This window comes from Sprattus sprattus (assembly GCF_963457725.1).
Source record: "Sprattus sprattus genome assembly, chromosome: 9".
Classification (NCBI taxonomy): Eukaryota; Metazoa; Chordata; class Actinopteri; order Clupeiformes; family Clupeidae; genus Sprattus; species Sprattus sprattus.
Genome location: NC_137928.1, coordinates 25,784,460 through 25,797,555, shown reverse-complemented (window position 1 = coordinate 25,797,555; position 13,096 = coordinate 25,784,460). Strand labels below are relative to the sequence as shown.

At 39.3% G+C, this 13,096-nt stretch overlaps 1 protein-coding gene across 1 annotated transcript; it reads left to right on the top strand.

Moving 5' to 3' along the window:
* Window positions 1–6,861: 6,861 nt before the first annotated feature.
* On the top strand, window positions 6,862–7,812 carry LOC308370391 (olfactory receptor 52E4-like; the record flags this gene model as incomplete). The annotated part of the gene is made up of 1 exon (XM_080845043.1): window positions 6,862–7,812. The coding sequence occupies one exon, from the start codon at window positions 6,862–6,864 to the stop codon at window positions 7,810–7,812; it is 951 nt and encodes a 316-aa protein (XP_080701169.1).
* Window positions 7,813–13,096: the final 5,284 nt, after the last annotated feature.

The following is a 13,096-nucleotide window of genomic DNA, read 5'->3' as shown; positions in this document are numbered from 1 at the left end:
ACGGTTACATTTTAAATCATGGTCATTTTCAACCAATGGCTGCATTGTGTGTGAGGCTACAGTCAATATGCTAATAAGAGCCTTTCACACCTCTGTCAGCGGGAGGTGAGAATTAACACATCGCCCCCCTCTCCCCTCTTGGTCTGTTTTCGGGAAATTCCGTGAATTTGCGGCAGACGGAAATTTCGGGGGAATGTCCGATATCAACCAGGAATGCATATCGTTCGCGGCAGTATCACAGCGTTTACGGGCCCGATAATCTTGCTTTTCGTGCAGTGTAACTGTGTGAAGAAATGCTTTACTAATGATACGTTATGTATGAACAATTAATTACTAATGGTGAACAAACCATTATCTAATAGGTAACAAACGCTTAATGATTGATGAATTGTGTGTAGTTATTATAAAGTGTTACCTAAGTTTTATATAAAATGGTTATTTATTAGTAATTGAGCTTTTACATGCATCTTCAAGGACTGTCAGGCAAATCATCTACATTTAGTTATCAAATATTGAAATGTATTATATGGCAACGTATTATATGGCAACGACAGTACGAACATTCTGATTGGTCTAGTCATGCCATCCGCGTATTGCCCTATTCACCGGTTAATACGGATTCTTATTGCTCTCTGACGACAAGATCGCTATTTTAATGAATGTCTGTCAGGTAGCATTTTGTTAATTGGCTAGCTTGTTAGCTAGCTAACATGTGCTCATACATGCTTGATTTTCCCAAGACAAATACAGTAGGACTAGCAATATCTCTCTTAAACCATGAACTAATATTTCAACATCACAGAATAAAATATACCAGCTGGGTAAGACTGTGACCTCCAGCACATTCATTTGAACACAGCATCACACTCAAAGTCGAGTCAGCTTCTGAGCATCTGCAATGTAAGACCTACAGAAACCCATATAGGACATTCTTGTATAGAGGTGATTGTGCCATTCACTCAACAGTGTTATGTTGAATTCACTTAGCTGGCTTCTTTTGCTTTAACAAGTTTTCATTTTAAGTTAGACTTACTAAAGTGGACTAGATTTTAGAGGTGATAGTGCATTTTAAGTAAGACTTAAGTTAGACTTACTAAAGTGGGCTAGATTTGAGAGGTGATTTTTCATTTTAAGTTAGACTAACTAAAGTGGACTACATTTTAGAGGTAATTGTTCATTTTAAGTTAGACTTACTAAAGTGGACTACATTCAAGAGGTAATTGTGCCATTCACTCAACAGTGTTATGTTGAATTAACTTAGCTGGCTTCTTTTGCTTTAACAAGTTTCCATTTTAAGTTAGACTTACTAAAGTGGACTAGATTTTAAAACCAAACTCAGAAATGTTAATTAAATTGAACATAAGATCATTTATTTGATTCAGCAACTCACAGAGTTCACTTTTTTGAGTGCAGATAAGAAAACTTTCATTAGTGTCTCGGGCACTTAAGTGGCACTTCTTGAACTTCTTGTACAACACTACAAATATCTTACTCGTTGCATAGCACACCCATTAAGTAAGACAAACACAGCAACTTGTCAACAAGTGAGAAAAACTGGTGAAAATCCAAGTATTGTATTCTCAACTTTAGCGAATAGATTGTATGTAATCTTGCTAGTTAGCTAGCGCGACAGGAGTGAAGCTTGCCAAGGGTGCCAAATGTGCTAGGGCCGGCAGTGACTGGAACAGTGCTGGCTGTGTCACTTATACTTTACTCAAGAATTCAAAGACCATAGGCGTAGATTACGGGGGAGGCGGGTGGGACATGCCCCAACCACTATTCATAAGTTGAATCTTGTCCCAACCTCTTTGAAAAATGTGCAAACCAATTGCGACCGAAAAAATCCCCACATACTCAACCGAAATCATCGAGTCTAAAACATGCGTATGATCCAGTCCCATCAATTCGCAAACATTTCTCAATTACGGGGACAGTTATAATTATGAGCTATCACTTGCCCAATAACCATTTTAACAATAGTCAGTCTTGACAACAGCAACTGATTAATTTAGCCTAATTTGCCTTTTGCTGAATGAAACGAGTCTCGTTTTTATTAAGTAATATTTCCATTGAAAAATCGCAAGAATGTTTGGGTTATTTTGTTGTCAAAGATTCTATAGCCAACCCACACAGGTTGCGATTGTTTCCCACCCTGTGTTGTTTTGCATTGCGTGTTGAGTAAGCGATAAGTAGGCTACCCCATGCCCTTCAAACACAAAAGTGGCTGCAGGAAGCGACATGAACGCAACGAGCAGGATGAAAGGGTGGCAAAACTGCCAAAATTATCTTCATTTGGATTTGTGGCGAAGAGTGTTCAGGAGAACGCTATGTCTCTGACCCCCAGACCAACGCCAATGAGGCCCACCAGGGTAGCCTAATCACATAGCGTTTACTGTCTGGTATACTGTCAACTCCTATAGTTCACGTCCTGCTTTTCAAGCAGCGATCTCTCAGCAGTCATGAGTGCAACAGATAGCAAAAGCTCAGATTGTGGATAACCACTTGGTTACATCAGCATTTGGCGAGGTGTGCACGGCTCTGCTATTGTTTCTTACAGTAGAATACCATTCTAAACGTCATGCATGTTACGTTTTATAATACGCCTAATGCTACTTCAAATGTATTTTTTTGCTTTAATGTCGTTAAAAGAATAAGTTACTTTGCGCATAGGCCTACGTGCATATTGTTGGATGAAGTTTGTTTTGTTGCAGCAGACGAGGCGCTGTCGAGCGGCTGTTCCCATAAATCCATGTTTGAAAACCCCCTGAAGAAGTTGTATTAATGTTTTCCCATGTGTTGTCTATCTGCTCATTATACACTGTTTCTCAAAAATCTGTTTGATCGATGAAATACTGTGTTCATTGGTGTTTTCATGACAACATATTGTAGCAACCGTGAAAGTGAAAGTCCTCTCTATGGCAGAGGTGGTGTAGACACACACACTCTGAAATTCACCTCTGCATTTAACCCATCCAGGGAAGTGAAACACACACACAGTGAAGTGAGGTTACACACTAACCCGGAGCAGTGAGCTGCCTTGCTCAAGGGCACTTCAGCCGTGGATGTGGGCATGGGAGAGCAGTGGTCTACCACTTCCCCCGCCCACATTTTTCCTACTGGTCGGGGATCGAGCCGGCCACCCATACAGTTTCTGGCCTGAAACCCTAACCAGTAGGCCACGGCTGCCCCTAAATGTGTATTGTATGTCATAAGTCTCGCTAAATTACATTATCAATGTTTTCATCCGACATTACGACGGTAAGGGGGACTATTGACATAGTTTGCACTCGGGCCCGTCAAGTCATTGTTTCTCTGCTGGCTGATGCTCAGTACCTCGTTTCATTTCGTACCCCCTTTACAGTCTGGCATTTGTCTGGTAATCTTTGTTGATGTCAAGAGAAGTGTTAAATTGCCAACACTGTTCTTTGTCCTATGTGTATTAGTATTACATATCCCGAGCCAATACCCTGGTGTTTCCAACACCGTTTTGCAAAACGAGCCAAAACACAATCTGTGGTTTTCAACTTTTATTGTTCGAACGGGATTTTCAACACCTGACAATACACTGTAGAGCATATTGTAATGCAACGTTGAATGGATGAATAGCTTACATAAGGGTACCCAGCACTCTTCAGACCACACTCAAGCTTATGGTTATTGTCCCCACCACTTCTTAAAACAAACTGACGCCCTTGTCAAAGACTGACGCGTCTGCCAAAAGCCTCTGCATGGCATCTCTCCAGGCCACAGCTCCAAGAGTGCTGGCACAAATCATGGTGGTGCGTGGTTCATAAGAGGGGTCTCTGATTGGTGCGTCTGTATCTGAGGGACCTGTGAGGAAAAGTACACCTGTCCTCGAAAGTGGAGCAACTTGAATAAGTGAGTGGCGCTGATTGGACAATCGAGAGTCCTTCACCAAAGTGCTTTTAGATCCTCTCCCAGAGGAGGCTGATGAGCTTTGAAATATCGGACAGGCAGGTGAGTGTACTTTTGTCACACATTTGGGAGCAGTCTTCTTTGACCGTTGACCTGTAAACTTTGGAGCTCAAAGAGTCTGTTTCCACTGAAGAACTTCTACTGCACGGGTGAACAGGGAGAGTTCTCTCAGTTGAACTGCTTGATGTGATTTAACATTTCAGATTCTTTGGAGAGGATGCAGGTTCAATTTCCACTATGTGTACAGAGGCAATCCGTTTGTACTCTGATCTGTACTGAGATTTAGTAAATTACTTTGTGAGAAAAATCAGTACATCAAGTTGCCATGGCTATGTGGAAGAGGTGTTTTGATGCCAGCTGCAAGCCATGGAGCGGAGTTCCAATTTCCTTATTCTCTTTTTCTGTGTTCTCTTTCACCAAAGGTTCTGAAGAGGTCTTTTTGGCCGCAGGAGGTTTCTCTTCTTAGGGGATTTCACACCAGAGCCCCTCCTTGACAATAAACAGTCTGTTTCCTTCACATGACTCCTCCTTGGTCCAGGAGCAGAACTAGCACACACCTTGGGCTGGGAGGCAGACTCGTCTGGTTCTGATTTGCCTGCTTCTTTTTGTTCAAATATTGGTGCACATACTTACTGGTTCGATTTAAAATAATGTTTTGTTCTGTTTTATTTATTTAGTCATTTGTATATCACTTTATAAAGAGTAAAATTAGAAACACTATCTGAGAGAGAGACGAACACCAATTGAAACCAATGTTCACCCCTAGGTGGTAAAAGGACTATCTCTTGATTCTTGAGATAAGGCAATGATTCATAAATATATTTTATACTACTTTATTTAATCGTGGGTTTATTGTCAACTCATTTTCAAATATCATTTAAGAGTGCTGGTTCAGTTATATGTGTGTAGTAATATAGGGCACCATCAGTATTAATTACAAGTAGATCTGAAACCAAACACTTATGTTTTGACCCTAGACCACTTCCATTCCATTCAGAACAGATAGCCTATTGACACAGGCTGATGATAATAACAGAGAACATGTAGAGGAAATGTTTGTCACTTTAGCATCTACTTCAAAAAATGTATCATAATATAGTTTGTATAGTTAAGGTCTACGTAGCCTGCACAAGCACATTAAGCGTAATAGCTTTACAAGTAAGATTCACTTCAAGACCGTGTTTTGACAACCTTTTCAGCACTGACCAAAAGATGACATGAAAAACATGGAATTTTGTATTTATCACCAGTAAAGAAACATTCCAAGATCTCACAAGAAGGCATTAAGGTATAATGTGCAATGCCATGTCAAATTTGATCCCCAGTATCATACTTTTTGTGACACCAGCATATATTCTCTGTTTGTGATCCTTCTGTTTGTTATCATTATTAGCCAACTTTACATGACCTAGCCCTTTATAAATAAACAAACACACAGATGTGTCCATTCAGGACTTAATGGTCAAAAGAGTTGTTAAGAACCTTTGGTCTTTTAGGGAAGTAATGCAAGATAGCCAGAAGAGGGCAGTGAAGGCCTCTAATTTGGGAGATATCTGTTCATAGAAGGTTGAAGGAACAGTTAGAGTTGACTTTGTCATTCATCATATGAATAAATATGTCCATATATTAGATTATATTTATAAATATATGATAACAAACATAAACTATTACTCTACAATCTCCATATATTAGATTTTAGATTAATTTTAAATGTTTGGTATCATATATAAATATAATATATTCGTAAACACATTATATCTGGCTCTTTATTTACTTCATTGCCTACTTATCAATCCTTCTTCATTATTATAAAGATTGAAAAAATAGATCTGGCCCAGTGGGATGGTTACAGTGTATTGAGTTGGTGCCAAGAGATGACTCTGATTTGCAATCCACATTGAACTGGCCACAGTGTGCATATTTTTCTGAGAGGGCAATTGGCTACATATATGTCTGGAGCATTTTATGTAGGATATTTTTTGTCCTAATACCCCATCATTAGGATGATGTTCTTGTCATGCATATATGATGCAATAGGCTACACAGTTCACAAAGTAATGTTCTGTGCAAGTTGCACTGTGTTCGTCCAACAAGCCATAGGGTCTATGTTCTTCACTGGTCTGCACAATGTTTTTCTGCTTCTAGGTCATATAGCCTTTTGACAGAAAAGCCATGGCACCAATGGCACTCTTCGTTTCTACCTCTGATGCTCCGTGTTTTAGATACTGGTACCTCGGATAACCATAATTAAGCCAATTCCCAAACTTGTTTAAGTCATGCGTCAGAGGCATTTGTATTTGAATATGTTCTGCAATAGGCCAAGAAAGCCATCAAGGGAGAACAAGATGGTGTACTTAAGAGCACACAGTGTCTTTCTCTTAGGGTCACCTACAGCCAGCAACAGAGAGACATTCAGGTCTCTAGTGGTGTTTGGGTACCCAGAAGCTACTCAGCCAATGCTTCAAACCAGAACAGTTAATTTGCCTCTTGCCTCCTTTTCAGGTAATCATGCATGATCATTTGTAAATGCTGTGTTCAATATCGCTGCCAGTTGTGAGGACTGTACCACTGTCATTATTGCAGGTGTAATGATGTCTCATTGAAATTTTATTTCAATTTGTCATGAACACATAACAAGTAAAGAGCATGACATGTCTTTTGTCTGTAGGATCTTCTGAGGATGAAACATGAAATAACATTCTATAGCCTGTCAAATATTTAAAATGGCAAGCCAGTGTGAAGTTGCTGTCCTCTTCAGTGTAATGTTATGCTTTTAGTGGATGTAGTAAAACTGAGACTCAGATCATGATTTGGTCCCTGCGACTGGGTCCAATGTGAGATTAACACGCATTCTCCTATCCTTTCTCCTATCCTATGCATTCTCCTATCCTTTCTAGGTGCACACGCTCAGTATTAGCACACAAGATGGACTACAGACCAGGCAACAACTCCCACAAGGTCTTCTACCTGATGGGTTTCACCAACCTTGGGGAACACCGTCGCCTGCTTTTCATTCCTTTTTTTCTGCTTTTGCTTTATACGATGACCGCAAATGCTATGGTCACTTTTGTCATTGCTACACAGAGGAAGTTGTATGAGCCCATGTACGTGTTAATAGGAAGCCTAACGCTTCTGTCTTTCTTTCCCCCTACACTTATTGTCCCTAGGATGGTGATTATGTTTTTGTCAGGCAGAAATGAGATCACCAAAGAGGAGTGTCTCTTACAGATGTTTTTGGTACACATATGTGGGTGTTTCCAGAGTAGCATTTTGCTTCAGATGGCAGTCGATAGATTTTTTGCCATATGCTGGCCTTTAAGTTACCACACCATTGTCAACCTGAGAAATTCCATAATATTCTCTGCTCTTCTTGCCTTTCGGAACACTTTGATTATTGTCGTGAAGGTGGGCTTGTTCATCCCGCTCACGTTCTGCCACACAGACGTGATGTACCACTGCCTGTGTGAACACACCTCGGTAGTAACACTGGCTTGTGGAAATGTAGCGCGGAATTACATGGCTGGAGTAGTGGCTTTCTCCATCATCACCAGTGACGTCGTTCTCATTTCTGCCACTTATTTCATAATTTTCATAGTCATATTTCGGAGTCCTTCAGGTGAGTCCCGTCAAAAAGCCATACACACCTGTAGCACTCATTTAATAGTGATCTCTGTCGCATACTTCAGTGCTGTCTGTGCGTTTGTTGGGTATAGGGTGAACAGTATTCCACCCGATGGAAGGGTTACGTTGACTTTAGGATATCTTCTGATCCCGACTACTTTAAATCCAGTTATTTATGGGATGAGGACAAAGGAAATTAAAGTCAATGTGGTCAAACTGTTGAAGCTGAATAAGGTTGAGTCTGAGAAGACCTGATAGGACTAGAGTGAAGGCTTCCTCCACTGTGTCAGATAATGAAACTGTGTCAGAGAGCATTTTATTGAAAAACTAAATCGGAATACAGAAACCAGTTAATTGTTTGCTTAATCAGGGCTTGCTTCCAAAAGTAAGAACCATAAACCTACATTTGTGTGACTTTTTTTCTTCTCTTCTGCCACCTTTAATAGATCCTCAGATGTAACTAACTGTTGTTTACTAGTTATTTGGCGTATGCTGTAAACTGCTGTCTACATCAAGATGTCTTGCTATCATGTAATTTCATCCTGTTGCTTTGCCCCTAGATTAATCTGCACCACCTATTACATTGTTATTATCATTGTATAACAGAAATGTACAATTTCCTTACATGTGTGACAAATTGTTCATAGTGTGACATATCTGAAACCGTGCCGCTGTGCTGAATTAAAAAGGACTTTTCAGAGTGAATGTTATTTTGCAGCTTTTGTATGTATGAGATTGAATGCTTCTTGAGGCCGGTCGTCTCTTTAGTTGCAATGTCTATTCATCTTCATGGACAGATGTAAAATGAACTCAGAAAAGCAGAATTTTCTAGCACTTTAGTTTTGATATGGTGGTTGTTAAACTAATCTCCTGTGTTTTTCCAAACATATACATTGAATAACTGTAATATTTTCTTATGTCTATTAAAAATATAATTAATACTGGTGGTGTTGTTGGTTTTTATATGAAATGTATGTATACATACATGTGTATATATATATGTATGTTGTATATATATATTAAAAAATAAATCAAACTTTAATGACCGTTATGAAAGCACATCCTTGCTGTGCAGTTGTGTTGTGTTGTCTTCAACATTCTGAATCAGAGAGCATTCATTTTATGACCTGCACTGTCTATTAAAAAGAGTTTATGCCAAACACTGATAGAACATGAGATATTCTCCCTATGAATGTGAAAAGGTCACATCAGTTTAGAGTCAAAACAACTTCAGTGACCTCCCGGTTACATCATCTCTCTGGTTTGTACACTCGGTCCACAACTCTAATTGCAACTGTTGATGATGAGAACTGGCCACACTAATGCGGAGCTCCCTCAGTACTAACTAAGAGGGATGGTAATTGGTCCCTTTGCAGTGGTAGCCATGCCTCAGTAGTGCACCCTGACCAGCTCCCTCCTCAGGAGGGGGATCTATTGTTTTTGCCACTGACTCCATGTTGAGAAAATACTTAGAGCTTGACTGGACTAAATGTGACTTGGGCCCAGAGCAGCAAAGGACCTGGCCGTGTTAGAAAAAAAAGCATAGATAGAGATAGAATGTGTGCTGCAGTCATTTCTTGCTATTGAGTAGTAGTATTGAGTGTAGTAGTACACACGATGCAAACACTGTTTAACACACTTCCTCTGCATGCTTGAACATGACTACATATTTTCACAGTATTACTGGGACACATTGATCACTGGCTGTGTATTGAGGTATCAAGGTAAATGTTGTATTTGTACTTCTCTATACACTACAACATACTGTGGTGTGGTGATTTCACCCAGCTAAGTCACTCGCACATGCCACCATCAAGCGAAGCCAAAATCTATATATGAGGTGTCCTGTAGATAAGGGTAACTGCTGGTTCTCTGGCTCATAATATTTGTGTGTTCTCAAACCATCTCTTAAGTGTTCCCTTTAGAGAAACCTTCCATACGAGGCTGAATCCTTTAGAGTTTCTGAAATTGATTATTGTGATTAATGTAGATTTGAGCTTGTGTCAGATGAGATTATTGTGATTAATGTAGATTTCAGCTTCCGTGAGATGAGGTTATTGGGCATGGCTCAGACTGGAGTGCAGGTGATAATTATTAGAAAGGACATCAACAAGAAATCAAGTCAAATGAAAGTTCCCAAAAAAGGAAAGCTGTAGGCTATGTTCATCATAGGTTTGTATTAGCAAGGGATTAAAAATGAATGGCTTAATTAATTACTCTTTTCTTCTTTAATGAAGCACAGAATGTAATCTAACACATATATTGGTCTTACATAGCAGTCAATTGTAGTGCATACATCACTTACATACAATTTGTAGACTCTAAAATGTGTGCCTCTGAAAACTGTGAAGTTATAGTTAAGAGTGGTCCAGTCCAACCTTACAAAAGTATCTCTCAGAGAAGGTTTACCTTAGCTAAGGATGTTCCAGGAAAAACCTCAAAATGTTGAGGTACAGCTTAAGGTATGACTTACAAATGCAGCATTAAGAAGGGTTTGGGAAATTCAGTCATATGCTCTAAAATCAAATATACAAATTCACATATAAATGTTGCCATCTACTGTGATGGAGGAAACACTATATCATTTAGTGATAGTAAGTAATGTTCAGATTATCATGAGTGATTAAAATACCATGGATCATATATATCATCACTGCATGGCCTGAGGTAAATATTGTGTGGTTATTGCCAGTGTTGGGCAAGTTACTGAAAATTTGTAATTAGTTACAGTTACTAGTTACTTATTTAAAAGGTAATTCAATTACTTCACCAGTTACCGTATATAAAAAGTAATTAGTTACTAGGGATAGAAACTTTTAAGTAACTTTTATGTCTGTTTTTTAAATGTAATGAATATGAACAGTACTGAACAGTCAAACACAATAAACATATTTTTTTGACCTATTTATTTTAATCAACAGGGCAACAGGCCTTCAAATCAAGCAGTAGTACAAAAGTACATTTTAACACTTAACTGAATACAAAAATAAATGTCTCGGTCATTTAACAGTGTTTTGTTTTTACCACATTAGGCCCAATGAAATACAAGTGATTGGCCTACAGTATTAACACTAATTAAAAGAGAAAACAAAGGTGCCTTGAGTTGAGGTGCAGCATAAAATTGAATATGTGATTCATTGGTTAACAAAATGGTTTAACAAACATGTGCTATATATCTGTCAGTGATTCTTTTTGCAGTAATATATCCGTGATATCCTCTAGAACAGGGGTTCTCAAACTTTTGCAAGCTGGGTATTTAGTTTTGAGCGCAGTCAGTATTGAAAAGCAGCCTCACACAAATATGTCGACGCGAAAAGGATGGGCATTTTTAATGTCGCATAGCTCACATCTGCTACCTAGAATGACGGAATAGGGGAGATGCTTAAGTCTACTGTCAGTCTTCAGCTGCTCTTTCATGTCTATTGACTTAGGCGAACTAACGGTAGTCCTCTTTGAAATAGGACCCAAACTGATTTCTGATATTCGGCGTGATACAGTGTCATTTGACATAGGCATTGCGCTGAGTTTATGGAGATGGTGGTTTGTTGTTGCTGGAGGCCATCACGTTTATGTTTAAAGGAGTCCACAAGCTTCTCTTTCGGACTTTTACAAATCAGAAATTTGTCCGTACAGTCTTTGTTTGCGGATACAGTGTGTGTGCGGTAAATAAAGTTCTAATTTAAACATTGTATTCTTGTGAGTGTGTTTGTAGCTAGCTACAAGCAGCTTAATTCCCCCCCCCATTGTAAACGTAGGCAAATAAACATGTTGCATTCTTTACTACCTGATTATGTCATTCTTTAAGATACATAGCCTGTCGTCAGTTTTCTTCAATAGGCTTATTTAGAAGCAGTCATAGATATTTGACCGGCTTATAATTAAAATGTCTGTAAAATGGAAACAACACAACATTTTCACAACATTTTTTTCTGGTGGACCCTCTGGGTTAAAGGCACCCAGTGCAACTTTCGAGGCTTAAAAATAAACATTCAATTTCTAGTCTTTTTTACACATAGTAAGTTTCAATAACTCCATACCATTACATACCGACATTCAAGCAGCAAAGATGAGACGTCGTTGTGTGGTGAGAACTGATAGAAAATCGATAACAACAACAATCGCCGCCATTTTCTTTATTTTTTGTAACCTACAATAAATAAAGCAGGCTTCCAGTCAATGGAAAATGGCTTCTCCCCACCGGCGATTGTTGTTGTTTACGATTTTCTATCAGTTCTCACCACACAACGACGTCTCATCTTTGCTCCTTGAATGTCGATATGTAATGGTATGGAGTTATTGAAACTTACTACGTGTAAAAAAGACTAGAAATTGAATGTTTATTTTTCATTGAATGTTTACATAAAGTTGCACTGGGTGCCTTTAAATGCTCATTCAATGCGCCTCCAAGGTCCTGCGACGTGACGATGTGACATTACTTGTGTTCTGCTTCATGAAATACTGTTTTTCTGTTATATTCTTACAATTTAACATTGCTTTCTGGTTAAAAATGCAATCATAACACGTATATGGCTGCTGCAACGTGCAAGCGTCGCCATCATTTTGGACAGGTGAAGACTGGCCTTTAACAAGTAAATGCAGGAGCTGTGTTTTTTTCTGAAAAAAAGCACTATAGCTTTTACATTTCTCACCGGATTCCTTCTTATATTCAGAGGTTTATGATCTATGTGAAGAAAAAGGTTTGTCTCCATGTTACTTAGAATCTCGATAATAAGCTATAATCACCATGGATACTGTATATACATTTCAAATAATAACTTTATCTCCAATCTAAGTTGGCCTCCCCTGTTTTTGTTTACTGGGGCTTTTTCATGTGATAAACGCACTCAGCTTACGTTTTATTTTTTATTTTATCCGTACCTAAGGTATGCAAATATTAACATTACAAATACTGCAAGGAATGGCGTTATCTTTGAATTTACATAAAAGGGCCAGAAGGTGGCGATGGTGGCAACGTGAGATATTCTAGCTATATGGGACTTTCCGAATCGTCACATTTGTATAGCAAAGAGGAGAGGTAAGGACATGTTGAATTTTGCTTGTGCGATTCTTTAATACATTTACAATCCATGTAGGTGTACATTTTACAAGACTTGGTTGGAGAACACAAGTGGCATTAGCATAGAAGGGAACAATGGATATTGCCACGACTTTTGCTTGATTTCATCATCATAGCATTTGTAGCAGGGCAAGAATGAACCGTAGGCAGAAGGGTAGTGAAAACCCGCCAAGGCAGGTATATTCATTTCTCTTGTGGAAGCTGGGTGTGTGCAGGTGAAGGCCCCTCGATGTGTTCAGTACTCAGGGGGTGAAGGTCTCGGGGAATCAGCCCAGTAGGCCAGGTGCAGCTGAGGGGCTCACCGGTGGGGGGTAAGGAAGAGACTGGAGGCCGGGAAGTCAGGCAGGGTTCGGCCGGTTGCGGGCTCCAGTCGTCGGGTTGGATCGTTTGTTTAAGCGCTTTCTGTGCAAGGGGAAAAACACTTGCTTAGCAAAACATTGAGCCCCCGTCCTTGACGGCGTG